The 23,441-nt window shown below is 48.6% G+C and overlaps 11 protein-coding genes across 11 annotated transcripts in view; 7 read left to right on the top strand and 4 right to left on the bottom strand.

Moving 5' to 3' along the window:
- The first annotated feature begins 3,343 nt into the window (after nucleotides 1-3,343).
- Nucleotides 3,344-5,297, top strand: BDV37DRAFT_241490 (uncharacterized protein). Its single transcript, XM_032081193.1, has one exon. The coding sequence runs from the start codon at nucleotides 3,537-3,539 to the stop codon at nucleotides 4,872-4,874; it is 1,338 nt and encodes a 445-aa protein (XP_031944623.1). The 5' UTR covers nucleotides 3,344-3,536; the 3' UTR covers nucleotides 4,875-5,297.
- A 269-nt stretch (nucleotides 5,298-5,566) lies between these two features.
- Nucleotides 5,567-9,376, top strand: ams1 (alpha-mannosidase). The gene is made up of 4 exons (XM_032090415.1): nucleotides 5,567-5,899; nucleotides 5,956-6,464; nucleotides 6,542-8,531; nucleotides 8,583-9,376. Exons 1-4 carry the CDS (start codon nucleotides 5,754-5,756, stop codon nucleotides 9,199-9,201), a joined length of 3,264 nt encoding a protein of 1,087 aa, XP_031944624.1. The 5' UTR covers nucleotides 5,567-5,753; the 3' UTR covers nucleotides 9,202-9,376.
- BDV37DRAFT_30944 (chromatin modification-related protein EAF6/MEAF6) lies at nucleotides 9,326-10,411 on the bottom strand. Its single transcript, XM_032090414.1, has 3 exons — nucleotides 10,086-10,411; nucleotides 9,758-9,982; nucleotides 9,326-9,690 (listed from the first exon to the last, which is right to left on the bottom strand). Exons 1-3 carry the CDS (start codon nucleotides 10,302-10,304, stop codon nucleotides 9,451-9,453), a joined length of 684 nt encoding a protein of 227 aa, XP_031944625.1. The 5' UTR covers nucleotides 10,305-10,411; the 3' UTR covers nucleotides 9,326-9,450.
- Nucleotides 10,412-10,577: 166 nt separating this feature from the next.
- Nucleotides 10,578-11,627, top strand: BDV37DRAFT_30970 (low-affinity Cu transporter). The gene is made up of 4 exons (XM_032090416.1): nucleotides 10,578-10,805; nucleotides 10,879-11,077; nucleotides 11,186-11,366; nucleotides 11,425-11,627. The coding sequence occupies exons 1-4, from the start codon at nucleotides 10,716-10,718 to the stop codon at nucleotides 11,540-11,542; spliced, it is 588 nt and encodes a 195-aa protein (XP_031944626.1). The 5' UTR covers nucleotides 10,578-10,715; the 3' UTR covers nucleotides 11,543-11,627.
- On the bottom strand, nucleotides 11,436-13,557 carry BDV37DRAFT_30974 (putative F-box and JmjC domain protein). Its single transcript, XM_032090417.1, has 2 exons — nucleotides 13,137-13,557; nucleotides 11,436-12,906 (listed from the first exon to the last, which is right to left on the bottom strand). Exons 1-2 carry the CDS (start codon nucleotides 13,406-13,408, stop codon nucleotides 11,712-11,714), a joined length of 1,467 nt encoding a protein of 488 aa, XP_031944627.1. The 5' UTR covers nucleotides 13,409-13,557; the 3' UTR covers nucleotides 11,436-11,711.
- Nucleotides 13,558-13,908: 351 nt separating this feature from the next.
- tif1 (putative eukaryotic translation initiation factor 4) lies at nucleotides 13,909-15,750 on the top strand. Its single transcript, XM_032090418.1, has 3 exons — nucleotides 13,909-14,231; nucleotides 14,582-14,650; nucleotides 14,703-15,750. Exons 1-3 carry the CDS (start codon nucleotides 14,195-14,197, stop codon nucleotides 15,497-15,499), a joined length of 903 nt encoding a protein of 300 aa, XP_031944628.1. The 5' UTR covers nucleotides 13,909-14,194; the 3' UTR covers nucleotides 15,500-15,750.
- Nucleotides 15,751-16,483: 733 nt separating this feature from the next.
- On the top strand, nucleotides 16,484-17,672 carry BDV37DRAFT_280215 (uncharacterized protein; the record flags this gene model as incomplete). The annotated part of the gene is made up of 2 exons (XM_032086513.1): nucleotides 16,484-17,021; nucleotides 17,077-17,672. 2 exons carry the CDS (start codon nucleotides 16,484-16,486, stop codon nucleotides 17,670-17,672), a joined length of 1,134 nt encoding a protein of 377 aa, XP_031944629.1.
- A 118-nt stretch (nucleotides 17,673-17,790) lies between these two features.
- Nucleotides 17,791-18,646, bottom strand: BDV37DRAFT_280216 (fumarylacetoacetate hydrolase family protein; the record flags this gene model as incomplete). The annotated part of the gene is made up of 3 exons (XM_032086514.1): nucleotides 17,791-18,218; nucleotides 18,310-18,521; nucleotides 18,588-18,646. 3 exons carry the CDS (start codon nucleotides 18,644-18,646, stop codon nucleotides 17,791-17,793), a joined length of 699 nt encoding a protein of 232 aa, XP_031944630.1.
- A 344-nt stretch (nucleotides 18,647-18,990) lies between these two features.
- Nucleotides 18,991-19,698, top strand: BDV37DRAFT_241504 (uncharacterized protein). Its single transcript, XM_032081194.1, has 2 exons — nucleotides 18,991-19,255; nucleotides 19,349-19,698. Exons 1-2 carry the CDS (start codon nucleotides 19,208-19,210, stop codon nucleotides 19,595-19,597), a joined length of 297 nt encoding a protein of 98 aa, XP_031944631.1. The 5' UTR covers nucleotides 18,991-19,207; the 3' UTR covers nucleotides 19,598-19,698.
- A 411-nt stretch (nucleotides 19,699-20,109) lies between these two features.
- Nucleotides 20,110-22,243, top strand: BDV37DRAFT_241507 (PWI domain-containing protein). Its single transcript, XM_032081195.1, has 5 exons — nucleotides 20,110-20,258; nucleotides 20,325-20,415; nucleotides 20,474-20,638; nucleotides 20,690-21,762; nucleotides 21,873-22,243. Exons 1-4 carry the CDS (start codon nucleotides 20,155-20,157, stop codon nucleotides 21,752-21,754), a joined length of 1,425 nt encoding a protein of 474 aa, XP_031944632.1. The 5' UTR covers nucleotides 20,110-20,154; the 3' UTR covers nucleotides 21,755-21,762; nucleotides 21,873-22,243.
- A 586-nt stretch (nucleotides 22,244-22,829) lies between these two features.
- BDV37DRAFT_241510 (putative cell wall protein) overlaps nucleotides 22,830-23,441 on the bottom strand; it is a 3,317-nt gene continuing 2,705 nt past the window's right edge. Inside the window, exon 2 of the mRNA XM_032081196.1 lies at nucleotides 22,830-23,405. Within this exon, the coding sequence (XP_031944633.1) occupies nucleotides 23,160-23,405 (246 nt within the window). The 3' untranslated portion in view covers nucleotides 22,830-23,159. The remainder of the gene's footprint in view (nucleotides 23,406-23,441) is intronic.

The following is a 23,441-nucleotide window of genomic DNA, read 5'->3' on the forward strand; positions in this document are numbered from 1 at the left end:
AGGATGCATTCCGGAAGAATGCATGCGAGTACGCCATACTGTACGTAGGGAGGATTTGTTAGGCCAAACTCTATCGCCACGTTTCTGGTCACCAGTAACAAACTATCAAAGAATTCCATAAAGTGGCGTCGCTGGTTGGACCTATTGTGCTACTGCTGACGGACACTACTGATTATGGGACATATCTGGGGCCTAGTAACCTAACCTACGGTCATTTACTCTTTTTTTTTTTTTTTTTTGCCATTTTCTGAGAAGGAATCCTGCTAAAAGCTAACAAGACCGTCTAGACTCTCTTTCCATGAGTTAGTAACTGCGTATCAACATATGAAAAGGAACTACCGTGCATGCACACATAGTAACCTTGTGTATCATATCGTTGGGGAGGGTTGAGTGTTAGTTTCTACGTGGATAGGGTAGCCTGAGCTGTACTAGGTATAGTAGGTTCCAAACCCCTTGATCTATGTTTTAGAACGGGGACTTTATCTATCATTTTATGATCCGATGCTCCGATCTAACACATCCTCTGGGTGACGGGTTGGACCTCAGAACGCAAGTTTACTGTTAACTCCGGGTGTATCTCCTATTCCGCTTCACGGGGGGCATCCCTTGCCCCCTGTCGGAAGCCTGGATCACCAGGGATAGCACGAGCCAGTCAGCTGTTCTCGGGATAAATGAAACCTTGCTCGGTGACAGTGCTCCCTCGGCCGCGACTTGGACTTATCAAGGGCTGATCGAGCCCTAATTCGAAATATGTCCGAACCACGCTTGGGATACTGCCAGTCTCTTTCAGCCGCTCCAAGCGGCCTTACCGAACAGGGGTTGCTTGCAGCACAGGGATACCCAGAAGACTAGGATGATGTCTGAGGTATCCTGGGTAGGACAGATGTGATTACGCGAGCGACACGGAAACTAATGACTGAAAGGCTGGGAATCAGACACGAGCATGAACCATGGGGGATAGCTACTACCATCACAGTGGGTCTAGTGCAGGGATAGAGGAACCCGTTCCAGGGAGATCCCAGAAACTGTCATATTGGTGTCCGGGCTAGTCGCGTAGGTAAGTTATAGCTTGCTAAGCCTGCGCGGATATGCCTCAAGTCTCATTCATTGTGAACAAATCAGGTAAGGCCTAGAAGACAATTTGTCTTTGAATAATGGAAGAATGTGTCCATATCCTTGGGTTGCCATGGGTGGCATTCGGCACCATCGCTTCTAGCGTGTGCATGCAAAAAAGAATTCGCTCACAGGAGGTGTGATGTGTTCTGCATTTCCTCAAGTTTCGTTTTATTTTATTTAATTACCCCTTCCCTGATGTTATGCGCCTGGCTGTCACCTGAGTAATGATGTTTCGTGAAATTCCCCATTTGGGAACCAACTCAGCTATTTATGGAAAATCTCAGAAATGAGCTCCTGGTGATGGACCAAATTCGTAACCTTCCACCAAGTAATCTTTATCCATAACTTCAAGCTTAATTCAGTTCATTGTGTGAAGAATGGTCAGGCTCGGGGCACTTCCGCTCTGAACAGGAGTTTTTCTTGCTCGAGGTGTTACCTAAAGAGCCGAGAATAACTTCTAACTAGCCAAACTGCATTACGTTTTGATAATGCGTAAAACGTAGCAATAATTGGGTTTTGGTAGAGATTCTAGTACTACGAAACTTTTTGCTGCATGTAACGGGTACTACCATCACAGCGAACAGACAGGTAGGTACTAGTCTACTAAGTTCAGCCATAGTCAATTCATGCTTCGTCCTACTGAATGATTGTTATACCAACATGAGGGGCAATGAGGATTTCCCTGTTACACAAGGAAAAGAAAAAAGTTGAGCTATTTGAATAAGGAACTTCAACAATCGGAGGACATAAGGCATTAGAGGTGACGGTTAGGGTTATCCGAATTAGCGTGGTACGATATCCGGGCCCAGCTCCAAGTCCTTGGAATCAGGAGGAGAGTTTTTGAGGTCCACATGGAGGAAAAATGGAAGAGGGGTTCTCTTTCTTGCTTTACACCGTCATATCTTGTTCCTGTACTATGAGTCGATGACACTGTCACTGGAAGTTTAATTTCGAGATAGGATTTAAGCGGTGTTCACCGCAAGACGCTAAATGTGACAGATCCAACTGTATGGGTGGCATGAATCCAGTGTTCTGTGGCGGACGAAGACTCTAGGCGTATATGGACCAGCGCAACCCAGATACATAGCCATTTTAAAGTTGAGCCTCTTGAGGAAAAGAGGAATAGGAAAAAGAAAAGTGAGAACACGCGGATACGATTCTTATCCGTCCTCGCATTTGTCACTAGTATCGGGCGAAAAGGCGACTAGGAATGTGGCGGCTCATGGCATAGAATGTTTTCTTTGTTGTGGAGAATGAACACATGGAGCGTCTAACGCGATCGAGCGCTGGTACAGAAGTTTAGTGGCCTTCGACTTCCTTCGAGTTCATACTGGTTGCTGACGGTGCAGTGAACGCTCCACTCATTTGGATCGGCCTCAAGGGAATTGCGGTGTCAAGGACGATGATCCCCTAAGAGTGTGGGGACTGGGCACCACGGCAGGTACCGGATCCACCTGCTCAGTGCGGTGTTGTCCAACCCCAAGGACGATTTCTTTGCTGCGCTGCGGGCACGACCTTCCAGGTCTACCTTTTCGGATATATTTCAGCGCTATACTTTCAACCCTTTCTAGATGCCACATAACCTCTATCGACTAGTTCTAGTAATGAGTTTATTTCCCGTGTTCCAGAAATTATGCTTCTAGGACGAACTCTTTCGTCATCTATTAATTGCGATAGTCGATTTGGCGGTTGATATCGGTGCAAGCGCTGCAAAACCAGAGTATCCCTTGCATGGGTGTGTCACCCTGTCGTCGGTCCATGAGGTTATTGTTGCCCATGATGACCACGACCATGGCAATCCTGCAGGAGACCCACGACCAGACCACAACACTTTGGATGAGTCTCTTATTTCTTGGGCTGCCATTTCCGGATATTTCTATCCAGGGATGTGGATAATAATACTCGAGTATTATTATGATTCCCCAACTGGCTGCCTCGTTTAGCTGCATCTTCCACCCCTTTATATCACACTATCTCTAATTTCTTTGTCGGTTGTTTGCTTCTATTTCTTCTTACCTGCACCCCCCAAGGCCTCGCTCATTTTATTTATTTCTTAAAGAAAGATGGTCCCGCGTGGTCCGCTGTTGGGAATTCTTCTGCAGGCCAGGATTAGGGCTCAAGCCACAAGCTGACTTTGCGGGGACCGGGGTCTTGTGACCGTCATCACGCAGTTAAGAATAAATAATATTGAGCTTTGGGATTTGGAAGCCTTGTACGGCACTATCGGGCATAATCTCGCCCTATTCGATATTCCAAGTGACACAGGCGTGGTTGCTTGCTTCTTGGACTACTTTGCTTATTATCAACACCTCTTTCTCGCACCGCCGTCCTGTCCCGATTACCTCCCCTCTTTCCTCGGGGAAGGGACAGATAGAACATTCTTCTCCACCACGAACACTATTTAAATATAGATCTCAGCCATGCTTTCACCGAACTCTCTCGCTGTCCCAAGACAGGCTCCTCCAGTGAGACCATCTCGGTCACTCGAGGGACTAGAGAAAGTCGTGCCTCCATATACACCTCAGCCTGCTGCTCGGTCAGCACTTCGGTTGGATAAGCCTTTGCCCGAGCTGCCTGCGAAACCACTACCCGAGACACCCTCGATGGAGAGTTCGATGGGATGGAGCGACGACAGCAGCACAGATGTCAGCTTTGAAACTCGCCGTACGTCTGATGCGTCGTCAGAAGGCTACCCAGTTTGTGTTCGTTCACCCTCGGATACTCTGGACGAATTCGTCGAACATTCTCCTATCTCTAGTATAGATCGCTCTTCCCCCGTCAAGCCTTATAACAAACCAGAACCATCACCTCTGACGCTCACCACATTGTGTGATGATCATCACCGTCCTCGGCCTTTACCGACGGCAACTCGCGCCGGTCCTAATCATTATTTTAGAGAAAAAAAGTGGGAGTTCTTCCCAGAGCTTGCGATGCCATCAGACCTGCCGCCTGGGTATCCCAAGTTTCCACCTGCGCCTCGGAAGCAGAACAGCAATCGGCTGAACCTAGCAGCATTCGACTTTACGAAGATAAGTCCTCGTTGTACTTCGCCTGACAAGCGAGCACTTGCGCTTGATGTACGCAAATCTATCCGCTCCTATGTACAACGGAGGCTATCCAAGAACTCCATTGATAAAACCAAGCCCAAGCGACGACCACGAGCGTCGACAGCCCCCTCTGAGTTTCCTGAAGAATACAGATGTTCCCGGAAGACTTCTTCTAGCAACTACTCTAACTATTCCGATCGTGGAAGCACAGGGCCACAGCAGAACTTTCTCTATCTCTCTGCCGACCTGAAGCGGCTCTCGATGGGCAGCAGTTCAAGTGAGGACGAAAGCGATAGAACAGTGAACTCGATAAAATCCTATCAGAAGAAACAGCCAGTCGTTCGCATTTCAACTTACCAAAGGTATGGACCAGTCACGCGGGAGAAGCCCGGACGTGAAAAGAGGATCAGTTATCGGCAAAGGGGCAATGTAAGATTTCCGAAATATCGGAAACAGGCCACAACCTTTCAATATGAAACATCTTCGAAGACCGGACAATCAACATGCTCTACACTACAGCAAGGCACACGATTCTGCGTGAGAGTGTTGCAGGATGGAACGAGCCATGTCCTAATAGCGCTGGATGGAGCGAGACAGAAGATAATTCAGGCTCAGGTCGATCGAAGACGAAGACAATTGAAATCCAAGATCAGACTAATTGGTCCGGTCAACCCATACACTACCTACGGTCGGGTTGATCCCTGGATCTGACTGCGCATAACTAGTGGCATTGGCAGATTAGTCGTCTTACTGCATCTTGTATCATCTACATCGTTGATCCACTTTATGGCCCGTCTCACCTTCTGTCTTTCTCTATCTACTCCCCCACTTTTTTCTTGCAGTCTTTTTTCTTTTCTTTCCTCCCATTTCTTCTGAGTTTCCCTGTACACTTTCCATATTCTTATTCTCGATATCCCGGAGGTAGTTACGCTAGGCGTTATGGTTAGATTCCTGGGGGAATTGATTGTTTATGTGCATGACATTCGATACACCTTTACTATTGTTGCCTGAGTTATGATGAATTTGCATGAACGCTAGCGATTCGCTCTTTTGTTGACTGAATGTGATGAGGCACTTGGGGCCTCTGAACAGGTTTGGCTAGCTTTCAAGTCTGGGATTCCGGGCAGAGCTAGGAAAAGTAGCGTTATTAGTATAGAATTTTTCCCCTATGAGTATCTTAAGTTCTTATTTTGTACTTGTGCTCATAGGATGTTTGAACCCAAGAAGACCTGAATACTAGTATCGGTGATACATCATGTAGGTAGGTGCTGGTTCTTGGCTCCAATGGGCACATTCCATTCTCATCCGGATTGGAGGTTTCCCCGCCATGGCCAGGTCACAGGATTTCTCCGCATTTACGTCGTAGCTGGAATGCAAACGGCGTCACCTGCTGTTTCGTTCCTGGATCCCACCCTGGAAGTGATTAGCTCTTTTGCCTTTCCTCCCCCCCTCCACTCCTTCTCTTGCTGTCTCTCTCAATTGACACACTCTCTAACATCCATCCTCTATCCCTGCTCCGATGCAGACATCATCACTCTCTGATATACTGATAAGCTTAATCATTACCCACAATTGATCGGAACCGTTATCATGGGTGGAGACGTTCCGCGACAAGCTTCTAGCTCTCTCCCCCGAGCTCCAAGCGGCCCCGTCGGTCAACGCATTCATGGCATCTATACAGATCGTTTGAGACAGTTTACAGCTAACGGCCAGTACGAGGGACAGAATCTCGTTTCGTATGTAAACATAATCGCTAGTCACGCCACTAGTACATGTGTCTAATGCCCTACAGTAAATTCTATGAAGCCGTGAACTCTGACAAAGACCACGTTAAGCTCTCCGTATACTCGGTCCCGAATTTAGAGCGCCCTACGTTTGAAGAGGCAACCTCACATGACTTCAAGCCAACACATATCGGTGCTTCATTTGGTCCTAGTTGGTCTACTCACTGGTTCCGCATCCACTTGATAGTTCCTCAGGACTTACGTCAAAAAGAGCGGCTGGAGTTTCATTGGGATGCGAATAATGAGGGTTTAGTCTGGACCGAAGATGGTCACCCGCTACAAGGCCTCACTGGTGGCGGGGAGCGTATCGAGTGGATCATCCCTGACGCCTGGCGCGATGGGAAAGAGCATACCTTCTATATCGAAATGGCTTGTAATGGGATGTTTGGCAATGCACCTGGCGGGGATTCGATTCAACCACCAGCTCCTGATAAATATTTTACCCTGCACAAAGCACAGATCACAGCTGTTAACCTTGAGGCGCGAGCATTGTTCTATGATTTCTGGATAATCGGAGGTATGGAGTTCAAACCTGCATTTTGTTTTATCCACTCTCCGTTGTGTCTACTGACTAGCTGTTCTAACATCATGTAGATGCTGCTCGAGAGTTTCCTGGAGATTCCTGGGAATCCCATGAAGCCAACATAGTAGCTAACGCTATTATGGACGCTTTCATTGCTGGTAGTGGGAGCCAGGAATCCATCAAGGAAGGACGTAAGATCGCCAGGAGATACCTCGGTGACAAAGTTGATTCATCGGAGGTGTATGATACTGATACACAACCAATTGTCTACGGAATCGGGCATTGCCATATCGATACGTGCTGGCTGTGGCCCTGGGCAGAGACTAAGCGTAAAGTGGCTCGCTCATGGTCAAATCAGTGTGATTTGATGGAGAGATATCCGGAACACCGCTTTACTTGCTCGCAGGCACAGCAATTCAAATGGTTGAAACAATACTACCCCTCAGTCTTCGACCGCGTGAAGGGATGGATCAAGAAGGGTCACTTCCAACCGATTGGTGGTAGCTGGGTTGAGCATGATACCAACATGCCCAGTGGAGAATCATTGGTGAGACAGTTCCTCTATGGCCAGCGTTTCTTTGAAAGCCACTTCGGTGAGCGTTGTACGACGTTTTGGTTACCCGATACATTTGGCTACTCAACGCAGATCCCCCAGATCTGCCGTCTAGCTGGCATGAGTCGCTTCTTTACCCAGAAGCTTAGCTGGAATAACATAAATAATTTCCCACACACTACCTTCCAGTGGGTTGCGCTTGATGGCAGCCAAGTTATGTGCCATATGGCGCCATCAGAGACGTACACTGCGTCGGCTCACTTCGGTGATGTGAAACGCAGTGTCACGCAGCACAAGTCCATGGACAACGATAGCACATCGCTTCTTGTGTTCGGAAAGGGTGACGGCGGAGGTGGGCCGACTTTCGAGCATTTGGAGAAGCTGCGCCGCTGCCGTGGCCTGAGTGATAAGACAGGCCTGCTTCCACGCGTAAAGATGGGCGAGTCAGTGGACGACTTCTTCGCAAGACTAGAGAAGAAGGTTGAGGAGGGCACACAATTCGCTACATGGTATGGTGAGCTTTATTTCGAGCTACACCGGGGTACATATACTACTCAAGCGAACACCAAGAGAAATAATCGCAAGTCTGAGTTCTTGCTTCGGGAGATCGAGTATTTGGCCACCCTCGCGTCTGTCTCGCAATCTAGTGGCAATTATCGATATCCCAAGAAGGAGATAGATGATATGTGGGAGGGCGTGCTCCTATGTCAATTCCACGACTGTCTGCCGGGCAGTTCCATCGAGATGTGCTACGATGACTCTGACAAACTTTATGCCGAGATCTTCGAAACCGGCCAGAAAGTCAGGAGACAAGCCCTTGAGTCTCTTGGATTCGGAGACAAGAAACCTTCCAAGAGCCTTGTAGCAATCAACACTCTGCCTTGGCACCGTTCGGAGGTTGTCAAGCTCCCTACTGGGTTCGAAGAAGCAAACCGCCGCAAGTATGCCGTGGTTAGCGGGAAGACGGGTCTCATAGAGTATCGTGCCAACCCAGCCACTTCTACTCGAGTGACCGTGTCGGAGATCCGGCCTGGGGTGTTCCGCCTTGAGAATACAAAGTTGAGGGTTGACATCCACAATGGTGTGATCACATCCCTATTCGATGTTGAGGCAGATCGCGAGGTGATCGCGAAGGGCGGCAAGGCTGGGCAGCTGGTTATCTTTGATGATAAGCCGCTTTACTGGCAAGCTTGGGATGTTGAAGTTTTCCATCTGGAGTCAAGGAAGGAGTTGCACTCCAGTAGAACGACCATCGCTGAGAACGACCCATATCGCGCCAGTGTCGTCACCGAAACTCAGATCAGTGAGAACAGCTGGGCTAAGACAACAATCAGCCTTTCTGCTGTTGCCGGAGATGAACCATCATACGTAGAGTTTGATAGTGAGGTTGAGTGGCGAGAGACTATGAAATTCCTCAAGGTAGAGTTCCCTGTGGACATCACAAATACAGAAGCATCCTACGAGACCCAATATGGGATCATCAAACGACCAACACACTACAACACCAGGTAAGCAAATCGCTGTTCACTATGAAAGTTAGACCCGACTGACTCTTCTAGCTGGGATATGGCCAAATTTGAAGTGTGCTGCCACAAATGGGCCGATCTGTCGGAGAATGGATATGGCGTGTCGGTCCTGAATGACTCCAAATACGGTTTTGCAACCTGTGGCAACCTAATGCGTCTATCTCTGCTCCGAGCACCCAAAGCACCGGACGCGCACGCTGATATGGGCCGTCATCACATACGATATGCGATCCTGCCTCACGCTGGGCCTCTTGATTCGCGCACCATCCGAGCAGGGTACAATTTCAACCATCCACTTGTTCTTGAGTCAGCATTTGGCTCTGAGAATAAGGATATCTTTAACTCTCTCTCCATCAGCGGCTCCCCATCGCTCATCTTGGATGTGGTTAAGCGTGGTGAAGATGACGATGATGTCTCCCGAGATAACCTACCCCGTCGCGCAGGAAAGAGCATTATCCTGCGTATTTACGAGTCACTTGGCGGTAAGAGCCGGGGCACTATTCACTCTAGGTTGCCAGTCAAGAAGGTCTGGAAGTGCAACATACTTGAGGATAATGAGACAGCGCTTGCCGTTACCAAGGGTAAGGAAACCACGGATGTTGGCATTGAGTTAAGGGCGTATGAGGTTGCTACCTACCGTTTGCAACTGTAGTCAAGTGTTTTCGGGCGATACGTGTATCATTCTCTTTGGAGGTAATTTTGATAAGCTATGCGCTTGATAATACAAAGGATATCTTGAGAGTATATAGAAGAAAAAGTCCATGCAGATGTTCGTTAGCTGAATCAAAAAGCCAAAGCCATAGCGCCTTATAAGCTCCATCACCGATCCGATCCGTAATCCCATATCTAAAGCAGGATAAACCCAAGCAATCAACTCGAAACTCCCGTTAAAATCGACTGATCAATCCCTTCCGTAGCTGATTTTCAACCTCTTCGTGGGTGGCTTATCTCCCGCTTCATCATCGTCATCATTCTTATCCTTATTAGCATTTGACTTTTTCTTATTCTTCGACGAAGACGATCCTCCTTTCACACTTCCAGGCGCAGAAGAATCGCCATTCGGTTTCCCTGACGATCCATTGACAGATGTCGGGGTTGGGGCATGCGACGGCGTAGTCTGAACAGATGATGGTGTCGAATCCTTCGATAATATTAGCCATTGATTCCCGTGGTCTGACCAAAGACTGCGGCTAAAAGAAAGAGCATACCCGCATAAAGCTCGCCGAGCTTCTCGAGAAAACGCGATCGGCATCCGTCACCTGTGCCTTTCTTCTGGCGCCACCTACGCCTCCAGAAAGCGCCAATGACCCGCCAGCGCCGGCACCGCTAGATGAGCCCTTGATATAATTATCGAATCCCTTAATGATGTTCCCGGCAGTTGTTTCTTCGAGGTAGGATTGTTCGAAGCGAAAGATTTGATCTTCGAGTTGGGCCTGCATGTCCGCCTGTATTAGCACTGTAATAGGTAAAGAAATGGCCTTCTAAACTATGGGAGATGTAACAAGCCGCACGGGATGAATCCAATAGGCAACATACCATACTCTTATCCATTAATCGCTTCTTCTGTAACGTGTCGCGTAGCTCGCGTCGCAGTTTCTCATAGTATGGTAGGCCGCGGTTGGCGCCGCTCTGAGCCGATGCTGTTCCATTGCTGTTGTTGTTGTTGGAGGCCGTGGATTGACTTGCGGTGGTTGTTGGGCCTGCCGGCGTTGCGGTCGTGTTGGGGACGGAGGGCGGAGGGGCGGATTCCGTCATGCTTGTTGCTTCGCTTTGCACGCGATGTTCAGAATTCGGTTTACTAAACGGGGTTGTAAAATTTCTCGTGACTGGACTTGAGCTGTATTTCCACGGTTCTTCCTGGCAATTGGCCTGCTCGATCGATCTAGAACGGGGAAAGAAAGAGGTAAGGTCTGGATTTGGCCGCACGTCTTATCGATGGTGTTTGGCTAGTTTGCATTGCTGAATTGCCGGGCGGTCAATCAGTCCAACATGTGCGGCGGCCTATCTAGGGAGGAGTTGATGGCGTCAGCAACCCTGTGCTGCTTTTCTTGCTAAATACTTGGGAAATATCTCTGTGCTATACCTTTCGAATAGTCTCCTGTTCTCTCTATAAGAAGATCTGTTTCTTATTCCGTACTTCCTAAGCTATCAGGCTGATATTACAATATGGACCACTCAATGCACCACGCGGGGATGGATATGGACCATGGTCATGGACATGGGGATATGGACATGGGAGGACAGTGTAATATGAATGTGAGCTTATAATTTATTATGTTGGGATGTACTTGGGGTAATCTATGACGGGTCTAACTGACAGCAACGCTAGATGCTCTTTACATGGTCCTCTAAAGACCTTTGCATTATATTCCGCCAGTGGCGTGTCGACGGCCCCTTCTCCCTCCTTGTCTCCTTGGTTGTTATTGTGCTTTTGACGGCGGGTTACGAGGGTATTCGACAATTGACTAGGCGGTATGAGGCAGCGCATGCACAACGGCTGAATGCGTTCAATACGCCTGCTGTGGGAGGTAAGCCTTATATTTTATCTATTGCTTTTACTATGCGATATACAATCATTTCGAGGGGAGAATCTGTCAGGGGGCTTGGTTGAGTCAGATTCCATTGACACCTTGAAGGCAATGAGAACGTCGGCGAATCTGCCCCGGCCACCGCCCCTTCAAGCCATGCTCCTCATTCCTGCGACGAAAGCTCACCGCTACTTGTAGGTAGGGACAACAGGAGGGTTGTGGAGCAGCGGGGAAAGCTCATCATGGCCGCATTATATGCTGTGCAAGTCTTCTATAGTTTCTTTATCATGTGAGCTCGAACCCCTTCTTCTGGTGACAGATCCTCGATCTAAATACTAATTGGCCAGGTTGCTGTTCATGACGTATAATGGGTTGGTCATGATTGCAGTTGCCGTTGGAGCATTCGTAGGGTATCTTGTGTTCGGGGAGAATATGTCAGCTGCAAAGACCGTTGCTTGCCATTGATCAGTCCCTTTCAGATAATTGTTGCGTCTCAGAATTAGTGGAAAGTTTCAAGCTTGGCAAAGCTTAGCGGTGAGCCGCTCAATAGCGTATACCGCATATCACATAATGGTGTCTTTGTATTTCTGACCTGGAGTCGGTCTTGTTCATCAGTCATAATCAAACCTATGGATCAGGGAACCTCCACGTCGCTCCCGTCATCTCCAAATCCAAAACTGAATCCACCTGCTTCAGCTGAGTCTCCAGCATCGTCTTGCTCTGATTTTCCGTGGACAATTTCATCCCATTTCCGCTTTTTGCCCTCAGCTTTCTTTTTTAGCTCATCAAGTGCTTGTTCAAGTAAATCTGGGTGGGCCTCGTGCATTTTATTCACAAACTGCTCATAAGGGTTGTGAACATCTTTTCTGAATCCCGAAATTTGATCAGCTTTGTTACTCAGGAAGTCCAAAGCTGCGGTCAAGTGTGCACGCGGGATAAAGTTCTGTGTGATTGCGATGGCCGGCTCGATGTTTACCACCAAATGCCACCAACCCGAGGGCACATGCAGAATCTCTCCTTCCTGGCAGATACCTTCGATGCAGCCCGGTGTGCGCCGGGCTTCGGCATGGAATCCTAGAAGCCACTCTGCGATGCTCAGAGGGGATGTCACTTCACTCTGGTCCTCGGAGACATAGACTCCTGGAGGTGGGGGGAGTTTGGACGACGAGGGAAACATAATCCAGTATTTGGAGCCGCGGACTACCGCGTTCCAGGCGCTAGTGGCATTAGGATCCTTATGAAAAGTACTTCCTGACCGCTCGGGGCCAATGATCAGCCACTGCCTATCAGGGCGGTCATTACCCAAGACGGAGAAGAAGTCTTCTCCGAAACATGGTGGCGGCCAATATGTGGCGTCGGGCTCCTCATCGGGTTGACCGACCTTGAGGTCCATTTTGGACACGAAAGCCCGGTCGAATAGGTAGAGAGGGCTCTCGTCCGAATTGTTCTTCATGTACTCCACGTATGTCTTGAACGGCCAGTCCACAGCCTCCGCACGGAATACCGTCTCCGCATATTTCGATAACAACGACTCAACGGTCCAGGTTCGATAGGCCGGCCACTCTTTGACAGGCTCGGTCAGGATAAATGGAGTGTCGGACCATTTCTCATGAAATTCTAGCGGGGAGAGGTTCGGCAAACGAGCGATTTGGTTTCTGGGCGGGATGTTGGTGACGTAGGAGTCCAAGGAAATATGCGCGCAGTAGAAGGGACGGTGTAGGGCATCCGAGTACAACGTCGAGCAGTCTAGGATGGCTGCTTTAGATGAAGGGATGTTGAGATAGGTAGACCGCCATGTTCCTTGCCAGGTAAACGAGGCTGGTGGAGATCTAAAACAATCTTAGTACACGACCAGCTACTGAAGTTCTAGTATTATACGATAGGCATAACACAAAGGCTGCACAGCACGGGCAATATCCCTGGTCCTATACGATCACACGCATCCCAGAATTCGTTCCCAGTTATCCCGTTCCAGAACTGATATACATCAAAAACAATCGCAAAATCCAACAAAAAGAAGCACAATGGAAGAGGAAGTTCCAATCTATAAAATTCTTACCCAATGAAAAGAGACTTCCAAAAGTCCTCGGCTCTAGTAAACGCATAGAAGGCTTTACATGTCTGCCCGATACGCAGCAAACTGCGTCCATCAAGACACTCTAGTAATATTAAGATCAGTTCATCGGGTAACAAATTGAAGGTTCCAATCGCAGCACGAAGATTCTCCTGGGCAAGCAAAGCATTGCCACTGGGCTTCACCCCCAAAGGATGGCCGGGAATTGCATCATGCCCGACCAAATCGTGGTTGTCCAGTGAAGCGATGTCCGGCATTTTGGAAACAAGCGTTAGGCCTTCCCTTTCGGGTGGGGTTTGATACTGCCCGCCAACAGAAAAGAAATATGAAGAAATGCGAAAGAGCCAAAGGACAATAAGCCAGTCCAGTGCAAACCCCTGGAACAAATTAAAAGGGGCGATAAACTATAAACCGGCAAAATCGAATGACTCTGATGGCAAAATTTCTACTTCCGATAGTAACCATCATAGAAAATAAGAAAAAAAAAAAATTATAAAAATTATGACAGGCTCGAATCAAACCGCGAAGGCAAAAACGCACCAGGCAAAAAACGTGGGTAGGTTACTATTTACGGAAGGCGGTATAGATCCGTTGGGCAGAACTGATTGGCGCTAACCCGGTAAAAAAATTTTAAAATTTTGCGGCTTGAGGAAAGAAGCAGCAGCAGAAGAAAAAAAAATTAAAATAAAAAAAAAATAAAAATAAAAAAAGAAAGGAAGGACAAAAAGGTTGGCTATTCTTTTTGTTCTTTTTTTTTTTTCCTTCTTCTTCTTTCCCTATTCCACACAGTCAGTGAAATAAAATATTCATTCAACTCCCACATCTACTAGATCTTGTGAAGTCTCTCTCTTTTTTTTGAGAGTTTTAGGTCTAGTCTTTCTCCTTTCCGTGAAAGTTCTTCCGACTTTGATTTTCTGCGACGGCGGCCACCCCACTGGGATCGTTTGTCGCTAAGAAACCCTCACTCAGTTCACACCCAAAACCCCACTGTCTTCCGGTCACAGTTCTTCGCCTGTGATCATTTCTCTACAACAGTCGCAATCATGTCTGCCGATAAAGGATTGGAAGAAGTCCCTGAGGGTATGTTCTTATCGTGGATTCCATAACTTTTGTCTCTAAGTCCATTCGACGGACTTTTTTGGTTTTTTTGTGGCGCTGGTCATTTTTTTTTTCTTCGATGTCGGGTCAAAGAGGAAAAAAAAGACAAAAGCACCACACCACACAGAACAAGCATCAACTGTCAAGACTTCAAGAACCAGGCTAATCAGACTCTTCACACCAACAGCTCTCATCGAGTCTAACTACGATGATATCACCGACTCCTTCGACGCCATGGACCTGAAGCCTGAGCTGCTTCGCGGTATGTGATACCTTTTTTTCGACCAGAAGGACGTCAATAACAGGAAGTACTAACGGGGGGTTTTTTCCAGGTGTCTATGCCTATGGTTTCGAGCGTCCCTCTGCTATCCAGCAGCGTGCCATCATCCCCATCATCAAGGGTAGGGTTTCCCGTCTTCTAGGGTTAATGAGTGGTCAACTAACCGGTTGTAGGTAACGATGTCATTGCCCAGGCCCAGTCTGGTACTGGAAAGACTGCCACTTTCTCCATCTCCGCTCTCCAGAAGATCGACTCCAACCTGAAGGCCTGCCAGGCCCTCATTGTCGCCCCTACCCGTGAGTTGGCTCAGCAGATCCAGAAGGTCGTTGTTGCCATTGGTGACTTCATGAGCATCAACTGCCACGCCTGTATTGGTGGTACTGCTGTCCGTGATGACATGAACGCTCTCCGTGAGGGCCCCCAGATCGTCGTCGGTACCCCCGGTCGTATCCACGATATGATCCAGCGCCGTGTCCTGCGCACCGACAGCATGAAGCTCTTCATCCTCGACGAGGCTGATGAGATGTTGTCTGTAAGTCACTACCCGCCCTTGAACGCCCATGGAACACACAGTGTTGATCAAATAAATAGCGTGGTTTCACCGAGCAGATCTACGACATCTTCCAGCTCCTCCCCCAGTCTACCCAGGTCACCCTGCTCTCTGCCACCATGCCCCAGGATGTCCTTGAGGTCACCACCAAGTTCATGCGCGACCCCATCCGTATCCTGGTCAAGAAGCAGGAACTTACCCTTGAAGGTATCAAGCAGTTCTACATTGCTGTCGAGAAGGAGGAGTGGAAGCTCGACACCCTCTCCGATCTTTACGAGACTGTCACCATCACCCAGGCCGTCATCTTCTGCAACACCCGCCGCAAGGTCGACTGGCTCACTGACAAGCTCACTGCCCGTGACTTCACTGTTTCCGCCATGCACGGTGATATGGAGCAGGCTCAGCGTGATGTTATCATGAAGGAGTTCCGCTCTGGTTCTTCCCGTGTCCTGATCGCCACTGACCTTTTGGCCCGTGGTATCGATGTCCAGCAGGTCTCCCTGGTCATCAACTACGATCTGCCTGCCAACCGTGAGAACTACATTCACCGTATCGGTCGTGGTGGTCGTTTCGGTCGTAAGGGTGTTGCCATCAACTTCGTCACTGCTGACGATGTCCGCATGATGCGTGAGATCGAGCAGTTCTACAGCACCCAGATCGAGGAGATGCCCATGAACGTTGCTGGTAAGTGTCTTCCCCAAGTCAATCTTGACCCACAGGGCCTTTCGCTAATTGCTCAACAGACCTCATCTAAACACCCCCACCTTTATACCTCAAGATGCGGACTACGATCGCAGTTGCCAATAGCGGTCCAAGGGTAAGCTGCGGTGGAAAAGGCGTTATGACATCGTCGTGCTTCTCTTGGCAAAGGAGAATCCTTCAAAAGTGGCTTCCTGTGTCTCCAGCATTTATTTTTACTCGCGGCGGCTAACGGAGGGCGTCTCTGTTGGTTGCTGTTTATGGTTTCCTATGTTTTCTTGCTTATGGAGATGCGACATGTTTGTGCGAATTATTGCTGTAATTCATGGTTTCTCTTCCGCCTTTTTCCAACTTTTTTCCCTTTTTGTACCTAGCTCGCGCTGGTTGGTTAAGGATGCTGCACATACTTAATCGAAAGGTCGGGCCAAAAATTGATTTGTTCATTCAGGCAGTTTGGGTGGACAATTAGACGATCATGACGTTGGGGTGGTTGTGTACCTACTTTCAGTACAATAGACAAAGAGGTAATACCATCCATGATTTATGTTTTAGACCTGAATTGTTGTGTTGGTGGGATGACCACCCCCAACCCACGTTCCCACCGTACAATGCTTCCATCTTTAAGACACCCTGCTATATCTTCCCGATTCATTTAGTGTACTGCCTGCCTGTCAAAACCAGCCTTAATTATTCCATAAAGTCCGAATGGAACCCTCTCCGCATCAGTGGGAGCCAACTCCCTCCTCCCTCCTATGGGCCTACGAAATCCGGCGCGAAAACATTCACCTGGCCGATGAAATCCATAAAGCCAAAGCCGACCTTAGCTCAACCGTAGACACTATCAACGACGTGAACCAGAACGTCAAGGAACTGAGTCGACAAGTGAAGCAAGCGGAGACGAATGCTATTAAGAATCTCCAGTGTCTTGACACTAGGATCACACATGGAACCAACAATCTGATCAGGCGCGTCGAGGCCCTGGAAATTGAGAACGGAAGATTGAAGGCGGAACTTGAGAATGTTGGGAACGAGTGTGCTGCGCGTTCGAAAGGGTTGTCCCTTGTATTGGAGTCCATGAAGACAGAGATCATGAATGAGGTTCGGAGGATATTTTCCCAGGAGAAGGGTTCTTTTCGAGTCAATGAACTACTAGGAGGATCTCATGGCAATGCCGGTAAGTATTTACCTCCTAGTTGGTATGGTTCAGGCCTTCTGTTCGCCATGTATGAAGTTGTCTGCACTCGTGCGTGTTGCTTGGGGTGGGGGTATTGTCGATTTGGTCAACTGATCGAGAGCAGATATGGCTCGAGTAGGGTCTGACATACTTGTTCCTGACTCAGGGCCCAAGGATGTCACCGCTTCAGCGCGAGAACGGGGAAACTCTTTGCAGGCGTTGTCCGAGACCACATGGGGCCCATCCAGGTCTAGTTCGATTGAAGGACGGCGCAGTACTGAATTAGGCCTGTTCAATGGAATGGCCATGCAGGGGCAAGAGAACTTGCACCGTCTCTTCAGACAAAATGCGAGACCGCTGGGGGCGTATTGGTCGTATGCCATAGATACCCGCATTCAATTGCCTTTGTGGATGAAAAGCAGCGATATTGCAAAGGCCTTTGTAGATGGACTAGAAGATACCGCTACCCGAGATTTGATGGAAAGGAAGCTATATGCTGCCGGATGGTCGTGGGATGTATTGGCCGAGGTCATGCATAACAAGCTCAATGAGAAGAAGTCTCAAACGGTCAAATCGCCTGTTCGAATGAAGGCAGGCTCAGGAAAACCCGGGGAGGCTTCGAAGCCTAACACTCCGATCAAGCACAAGAAGAAGAGAAAGCGAAGAGTAATACCTATAGTACCAGTGGATGAAGACGATCTTCTTGAGATGAATTCATGAATCAAACCTCTTTGTATCGTATATCCGGATGTGCGCAAGGTCACACAATGAAGTGTTGCATTGAGGTATGTATATCTTGAGTAACGGAACTTCATACAATCACATATTCATCAACAGCTTAAGTCTCAGCGTACAGGTAACGGCCCTCCCGATCCTTTACCTCAACCTCAATCCGGCCTTCCTCGATCTCCTTCCCGTCGACTTCTATGGAAGCTCTCATCACATCTCCGGCCTTTACCTCTCCGACACCCTTCGGTGTGCCAGTCAGGACCACGTCACCCTTCTCCAAAGTCATAACCCGCGAGATCTCGGCCAGCAGTCTTGGGATCCGGTAAAGCATCAACCCGGTCGAGTCGGCCTGGCGCATCTGGGAGCCGACGCTTAGACGAAGGAAAGCATCGTGAGGGTTGGGGATTCGCGACTTGGCAATTTCTTGAGAGACAGGTAGGAAGGTGTCGAATCCCTTCGCAATGGACCATGGGAGACCCTTCTTCTTAGCTTCGTCTTGTACGTTGCGGGCGGTCATGTCAATGCCGAGAAGGTAGCCTGTAGGAGACAATGGACTATTAGCCATCCAAAACTGTCTGTGAATTGCCTTTTGAGAAAAGAAGAAACAATCCGAGCGCTGGGGACTGACTGTGAACAGCATCCAAAGCTCCCTTCTCATCGTTCGGGTCGTGATCCCGAAGTGTCTTGCCCATCACCAGCGCTAATTCGACCTCATAGTGTAGGTTTGTTCCCTTAGGACGCAAGACGGGGCCCTCGCCAGGACACAGAATGGCCGAAGCGGGCTTCAAGAAGAAGAACGGCTGCTTGGGTGCGGTGTTTTTGAGCTCCGTGATATGGTCGCTTCGCAGATAAGCGTTAGCCTGACGTACGAGCTACCTAGGATGATTCTCGGGGAAAGAAGCTCACGCATAGTTGCGGCCAATGCAAATGACCTTGCGACAATTGGCCTTAATTGAGGCTGCCATTGCAATTATATTTTATGTAATTGAGCGAATATGAGGGGCCGGTGTGCGAGAGAGGACGGGGCAATGTTAATATAGGTGATTTCCGTCGGGGAAGAGCCGATGCGCCGGAACTGGGGGCCGAAGTCTTTCTGCGGAGAAGCCTTCGGATTCTCCGAGTCTCGGAGCTTCATGCCTGCGATCTGTCTATATGTTTACCCGTGTAGTAGATTTAATTGATAGGAAATGCTGGTGGTGACTCATGGACATTACTATCTGGGGATTTCACTTTGTGGGGAAATTCGAAATTATTAGTATCCTTCCTCGTCTTAGGTCTAACATGATCGCCATCCAGGACTGGGTGACTTCTTACGTCACTGCTGAAAGATAAACAAATAGACTTCTATCAAAGGATGAAACAGTCTCATATCGAATGCATCTTACATAGACTAGTAGAACTTGCATACTGCATATCTGCCAAGACATTCCCTTTGCTCTCACTACTTCTCATACTGATAGCTTTACTGTTATAGCTTCGCAAATCACTCTTCTTAGGTTGCAACACCAAGATACACATTCATCAATATGCAAGTAGCCGAAATACTATCCGACTTGACCTCATTACGAGTCTGCGTATGTAGCCTTTTTATCCCTTGATATGGTAGCTCAATCAAATCAACAAGGCCAGTTCCTGGAATTAAGTCTTCCTCATGCTAACGAGTCCAGGACTACAATGACGCCCTCGCACTCGTCACTGTTCACGAAAGGATACCCGCTGAGCTCTCTCCAGCGGATAGCGGCCTTGCTGTCCCAAGCCAGCAAAGCGAAAAAGCAAATGACGATCTCCAGCGCGCAAAGGAGCTCGTCGACTTACACTACGAGATTAAAGCGCGGCATGCCGATGGAACCGTTGATGAGGAGCTGGCGCGTGCGAGAGAGGATGTGAATCGTGTTCTGATGGAGCTTGGGCATTGATAGTACTAGGAAGGATATTGGTGTCATTGTTCCCTTGGGTGGTTATGAAGTACTCATGTATGATATGATGTTTATTTTATGTATTCAATAGTGGGTTGAAAGGGCTATGTATTCCCTACTACGCTAATCCTTCAATGATAACATGCAATACAACTAAGATGAAGCCGATAGCTACTCGGAACGCGTTCCGCTGAATATCAATGCAATGTGGATACTATGCGCCTGTCCGAGTACGTGATAGCCCGTAATGACTTTTAGAATCAGAAATCACACATCAACAAGCCAATAGTAGTCGAAAAAGAACTAAACCAGGCTCTGTTCGACCTATCCTCATCAAAATAGTGGTCCTTAGACAGCGCCTACTTGAGTCTTTTCCAGCACTTCCCAATCGGGTATCATTGGATGGTGCCCGGCCCGACATTTCACCGAGCTTACCTTGCGCTACGGCCTGTCGGTGCGGCCAACAGCGCAGTCTCATCGCTTGATAACTGGAGTCTCACGCGTTCTCTTTCCCCAACGCCAGTGCAGGTCCGATATCAGACCACCAGCTTGCAAGCATGGCGGCCAGCGTAGATGCCAAGCTCCTGAGGCAGACCAAGTTCCCTCCCGAATTCAGTCGGAAGGTGGACATGACCAAGGTCAATATCGAGGTCATGAAGAAGTAAGTGCACTGAGCTTTCCCCGAACGTCAATTCAACGCTAACCGTGACGCGTGACCCTGTCACAGATGGATTGCCGGAAAGATATCGGAGATCCTAGGAAATGAGGATGATGTCGTGATTGAGCTTTGTTTCAATTTGCTCGAAGGATCTCGATTTGTACGTTGCGTCTCTTTACGAACTCCGCGATGATACTAATTGTTTCATTCATCTCTAGCCCGATGTCAAGTCGTTGCAGATCCAGCTTACGGGTTTCTTGGATAAGGATACTGCCAAGTTTTGCAAGGAGCTTTGGTCCCTATGCCTCAGTGCGCAAGAAAACCCTCAGGGTGTCCCGAAGGAGCTTTTGGAGGCTAAGAAGCTCGAACTCATACAGGAGAAGGTAAGTTACAGTATACCTAGCAACGCTTCTACCCTACTGACTGTATCACAGATTGAAGCCGAAAAAGCGGCGGAAGAAGCTCGCCGGCAAAAGGAACAAGAACGGGTCCGAGAACGAGAACTAGAGGAGGTCAGGCGGAGGGAACGTTCTGAGCGGGGAAGAGGTGGAAGGCGTGGTGGTGGCCGCGGAGGGGGTCGAGACTTTGACAGACGTCGCAGCCGTGATCGCTTCCAGGACCGGCCTTCACGCCGCGAGTTCGACTCCTATATTCCCTCGGGTTCGCGCAGGAACCGTCGCCCTTCTAGATCACCAAGCCGCTCCCGTTCTCCCTCCGTGTCTCGCTCACCACCCCCTCGTCGCGAACGCCAGCCAAGCAGGGACAGAAACAGGCGTCGCCGATCGCCTGGCAGCTCTGTATCTCCAGACAGAGACAGGAGGCCGAGGAGACGTAGTCCTGATTACGGTGATCGAGCTAGATCCATTTCCCGCAGTGATTCCTCACGCTCACGTACTCCCAGAAGAGACCGACGGAGACGGAGATCCGTTTCTTCCCACAGTTCATCCCGTTCCCCTGCTCCCAAGGACCGGCGCAGAAAAGACTCTTATTCCAGATCTCGTTCTAGGTCGCGTGAGCCGGGTGATAGAAGCGCCAGACGGAGAAGATCTTCGCCTTATTCTTCAAGAGCTGATAAGAAAGAATCCACCGCTGATTTTGCAAAGGCCCGCAAGAACCGTGACGATCGCCGCTTGAGTCGCAGCCGCAGCAGAAATCGCGATGATACCCGCAGACGTCGGTACTCGAGGAGTATCAGTCGCAGCCGTAGCCGCAGCCGAGGACGAGGCCGTTCTCGCAGCACCAGCTCCAGTCCGGGCCGTCATGATTCCCGCAGTCGCAGCCGTAGCCACAACAGGGAAAAGAAGAGACGTCGCTCTATTCAGCGATATGCTCCTGCTGCCCGCAGACGGCGTAACACCTCTTCTGTATCCGTCCGTAGTGAAAAGCGACAGAGAGTGACTGATCAGGAAGACAACGCCGCAAAGCGGTCGTCGCCACCACCTGAGAAGCGCAACTCGTCAGATCACGAGATGAAGGATCCTGAAGAGGTGGGTCAATGAGTTTAAAGGTATTTCTTTCTCACGCTGAACCAGTAATGATTTCATGCTTGTCATGGCAACTACAACCCCGAATGCTATCTATCCAAACGGTCAGTGTTTAGACTAACGCAGTGAATAGCAGAGTATGCACTCTATCCGACCCCCTCGTGCACCAATATGCAGCACCGAACTACACGAGAAGCTTCTACGCGAAAAAACCGTCTCAATGCGTTGTACCGCCTCTAGCGACAAGGTGAGTGACAATTCATGACACTCGAAGTGGATCAAAGATAGGAGGAATCTCAAGCTTCATGAAATGAATGACACCATCTACATACACTTCCAAAAGTATTAGCGAGTCTCATCAAGGAATAAAGAAAAAGCAAAATGATGACAAAGGAGATCAGCAAACATCAACCGTCTACTTACTAGTCTACTTCCCCATTGCAGACGGAGTATGTTGCATACATAATATGGGTTTATAATTGGAACATTCATGACCGGCTCACAAACCACTAAAAATGAAAATGAAAATAATAAAAGTCCTCAATCCAAACCTCGCAACTCCCTACCCTATTCGGACCATCTCCTGAACGGAGAAAAGGAACAAAAATTCGTCCGTCCCGTCGATAGTTGGGATGATCGTCGCGCCCAGAAATAGGAATAAGTAGTCTGAAAGCCGGCATCCGACTATTTTTTTTTTTTTTTCTAACGGCTCGATTCGGTATCCCTTTTCGAAAACCCAATTTTAGAAAAGCAGGCTCTGTTAATCACATAAACGCTTCTTATTGTGATCGACTAGGTCACATCAGCTAGTGATATCCAGTCCACGGTTGCATTTTAGGACACTCGTTAGCCGTTGGCTTTTCATGTGGATACTCTGCAGGCTGTTTTCTGTCATGTTGTCCATAGGGAGAGGACTATGTATGACTATTCTATGGGGGGTGATGATCTCTCGTTGATACTACGTAGTTTCCCTCTTTTTTTTTTTTATTAAAAAAAAAAAAAAAAAAAAAAAAAAAAAAAAAAAAAAAAAAAAAACAAAAAAAAAACAAAAAAAAATGGCTTTCTAATGTAAATCTGCATAAGGTTATACGGCCTTGAACTGGGTTGAGAACAGTATGCTCGTTATATTACTAAGATTCGTCAAGTACTATACAGGCAGTAGTAGGTATATTGTAAAAAAATGAATGTACTCCATTGAAGGGAATCCACAAAAAAAGATTAAAACACAACCAGAACGTAAGTTTCCTTGTCAGTGAACCATGTACTCCCCCAGATCGCAAGCCCCACGCAAAGAGCATTGACGCATGATCGGGGTAAAACCAGGCGAATTAGAATTATAATTAGGTATTTACACGAGGCATATTGAGCGTTTCTGCCATTGCGATCGTCTCGTAATCTTCAGCCCATGTAGTTGACTGATTTAGGGCTCGCAAACAGCGACGCTCACAGTGGTGGTGATGGTAACCACCTTGGGAGCGGGCTCGGAGCTGACAGCGGGGGCAGTGGTGATGACAGGGGGGACATCGGTGGTGCTGACAGAGGGAGCATCAGTCTCGGTGGCGACGGGGTAGACGGTCTCGGAGGTGATGGTATCGCAGGGAGTGCTGCTAGCCTCCTCACCGGGGGCAGGGCCACTAGGAGTAGGAACAGCAGGAACGCTCACAGACTCAGAACCGGTAGGGCTGACGTCAGTGGGAGCGGG

The sequence above is a fragment of the Aspergillus pseudonomiae genome (assembly GCF_009193645.1).
Source record: "Aspergillus pseudonomiae strain CBS 119388 unplaced genomic scaffold BDV37scaffold_12, whole genome shotgun sequence".
Lineage (NCBI taxonomy): Eukaryota > Fungi > Ascomycota > Eurotiomycetes > Eurotiales > Aspergillaceae > Aspergillus > Aspergillus pseudonomiae.

What these genes read in the sequence shown, in the direction of transcription:
- BDV37DRAFT_241490 (XM_032081193.1), top strand. Translation starts at nt 3,537, where the DNA reads ATGCTTTCACCGAACTCTCTCGCTGTCCCAAGACAGGCTCCTCCAGTG.
- ams1 (XM_032090415.1), top strand. Translation starts at nt 5,754, where the DNA reads ATGGGTGGAGACGTTCCGCGACAAGCTTCTAGCTCTCTCCCCCGAGCT. An exon ending in GAGGGACAGAATCTCGTTTC is followed by an intron (nt 5,900 to 5,955) that starts GTATGTAAACAT and finishes AATGCCCTACAG; the next exon opens with TAAATTCTATGAAGCCGTGA. An exon ending in TGATTTCTGGATAATCGGAG is followed by an intron (nt 6,465 to 6,541) that starts GTATGGAGTTCA and finishes AACATCATGTAG; the next exon opens with ATGCTGCTCGAGAGTTTCCT.
- BDV37DRAFT_30944 (XM_032090414.1), bottom strand. Translation starts at nt 10,304, where the DNA reads ATGACGGAATCCGCCCCTCCGCCCTCCGTCCCCAACACGACCGCAACG. An exon ending in GATTAATGGATAAGAGTATG is followed by an intron (nt 9,983 to 10,085) that starts GTATGTTGCCTA and finishes GCGGACATGCAG; the next exon opens with GCCCAACTCGAAGATCAAAT. An exon ending in GCTCGGCGAGCTTTATGCGG is followed by an intron (nt 9,691 to 9,757) that starts GTATGCTCTTTC and finishes ATATTATCGAAG; the next exon opens with GATTCGACACCATCATCTGT.
- BDV37DRAFT_30970 (XM_032090416.1), top strand. Translation starts at nt 10,716, where the DNA reads ATGGACCACTCAATGCACCACGCGGGGATGGATATGGACCATGGTCAT. An exon ending in CAATACGCCTGCTGTGGGAG is followed by an intron (nt 11,078 to 11,185) that starts GTAAGCCTTATA and finishes GACACCTTGAAG; the next exon opens with GCAATGAGAACGTCGGCGAA. An exon ending in TTCTATAGTTTCTTTATCAT is followed by an intron (nt 11,367 to 11,424) that starts GTGAGCTCGAAC and finishes CTAATTGGCCAG; the next exon opens with GTTGCTGTTCATGACGTATA.
- BDV37DRAFT_30974 (XM_032090417.1), bottom strand. Translation starts at nt 13,408, where the DNA reads ATGCCGGACATCGCTTCACTGGACAACCACGATTTGGTCGGGCATGAT. An exon ending in TGGAAGTCTCTTTTCATTGG is followed by an intron (nt 12,907 to 13,136) that starts GTAAGAATTTTA and finishes AGATTGTTTTAG; the next exon opens with ATCTCCACCAGCCTCGTTTA.
- tif1 (XM_032090418.1), top strand. Translation starts at nt 14,195, where the DNA reads ATGTCTGCCGATAAAGGATTGGAAGAAGTCCCTGAGG. An exon ending in ATTGGAAGAAGTCCCTGAGG is followed by an intron (nt 14,232 to 14,581) that starts GTATGTTCTTAT and finishes GGTTTTTTCCAG; the next exon opens with GTGTCTATGCCTATGGTTTC. An exon ending in CATCATCCCCATCATCAAGG is followed by an intron (nt 14,651 to 14,702) that starts GTAGGGTTTCCC and finishes AACCGGTTGTAG; the next exon opens with GTAACGATGTCATTGCCCAG.
- BDV37DRAFT_241504 (XM_032081194.1), top strand. Translation starts at nt 19,208, where the DNA reads ATGCAAGTAGCCGAAATACTATCCGACTTGACCTCATTACGAGTCTGC. An exon ending in TGACCTCATTACGAGTCTGC is followed by an intron (nt 19,256 to 19,348) that starts GTATGTAGCCTT and finishes TAACGAGTCCAG; the next exon opens with GACTACAATGACGCCCTCGC.
- BDV37DRAFT_241507 (XM_032081195.1), top strand. Translation starts at nt 20,155, where the DNA reads ATGGCGGCCAGCGTAGATGCCAAGCTCCTGAGGCAGACCAAGTTCCCT. An exon ending in TGCTCGAAGGATCTCGATTT is followed by an intron (nt 20,416 to 20,473) that starts GTACGTTGCGTC and finishes ATTCATCTCTAG; the next exon opens with CCCGATGTCAAGTCGTTGCA. An exon ending in TCGAACTCATACAGGAGAAG is followed by an intron (nt 20,639 to 20,689) that starts GTAAGTTACAGT and finishes ACTGTATCACAG; the next exon opens with ATTGAAGCCGAAAAAGCGGC.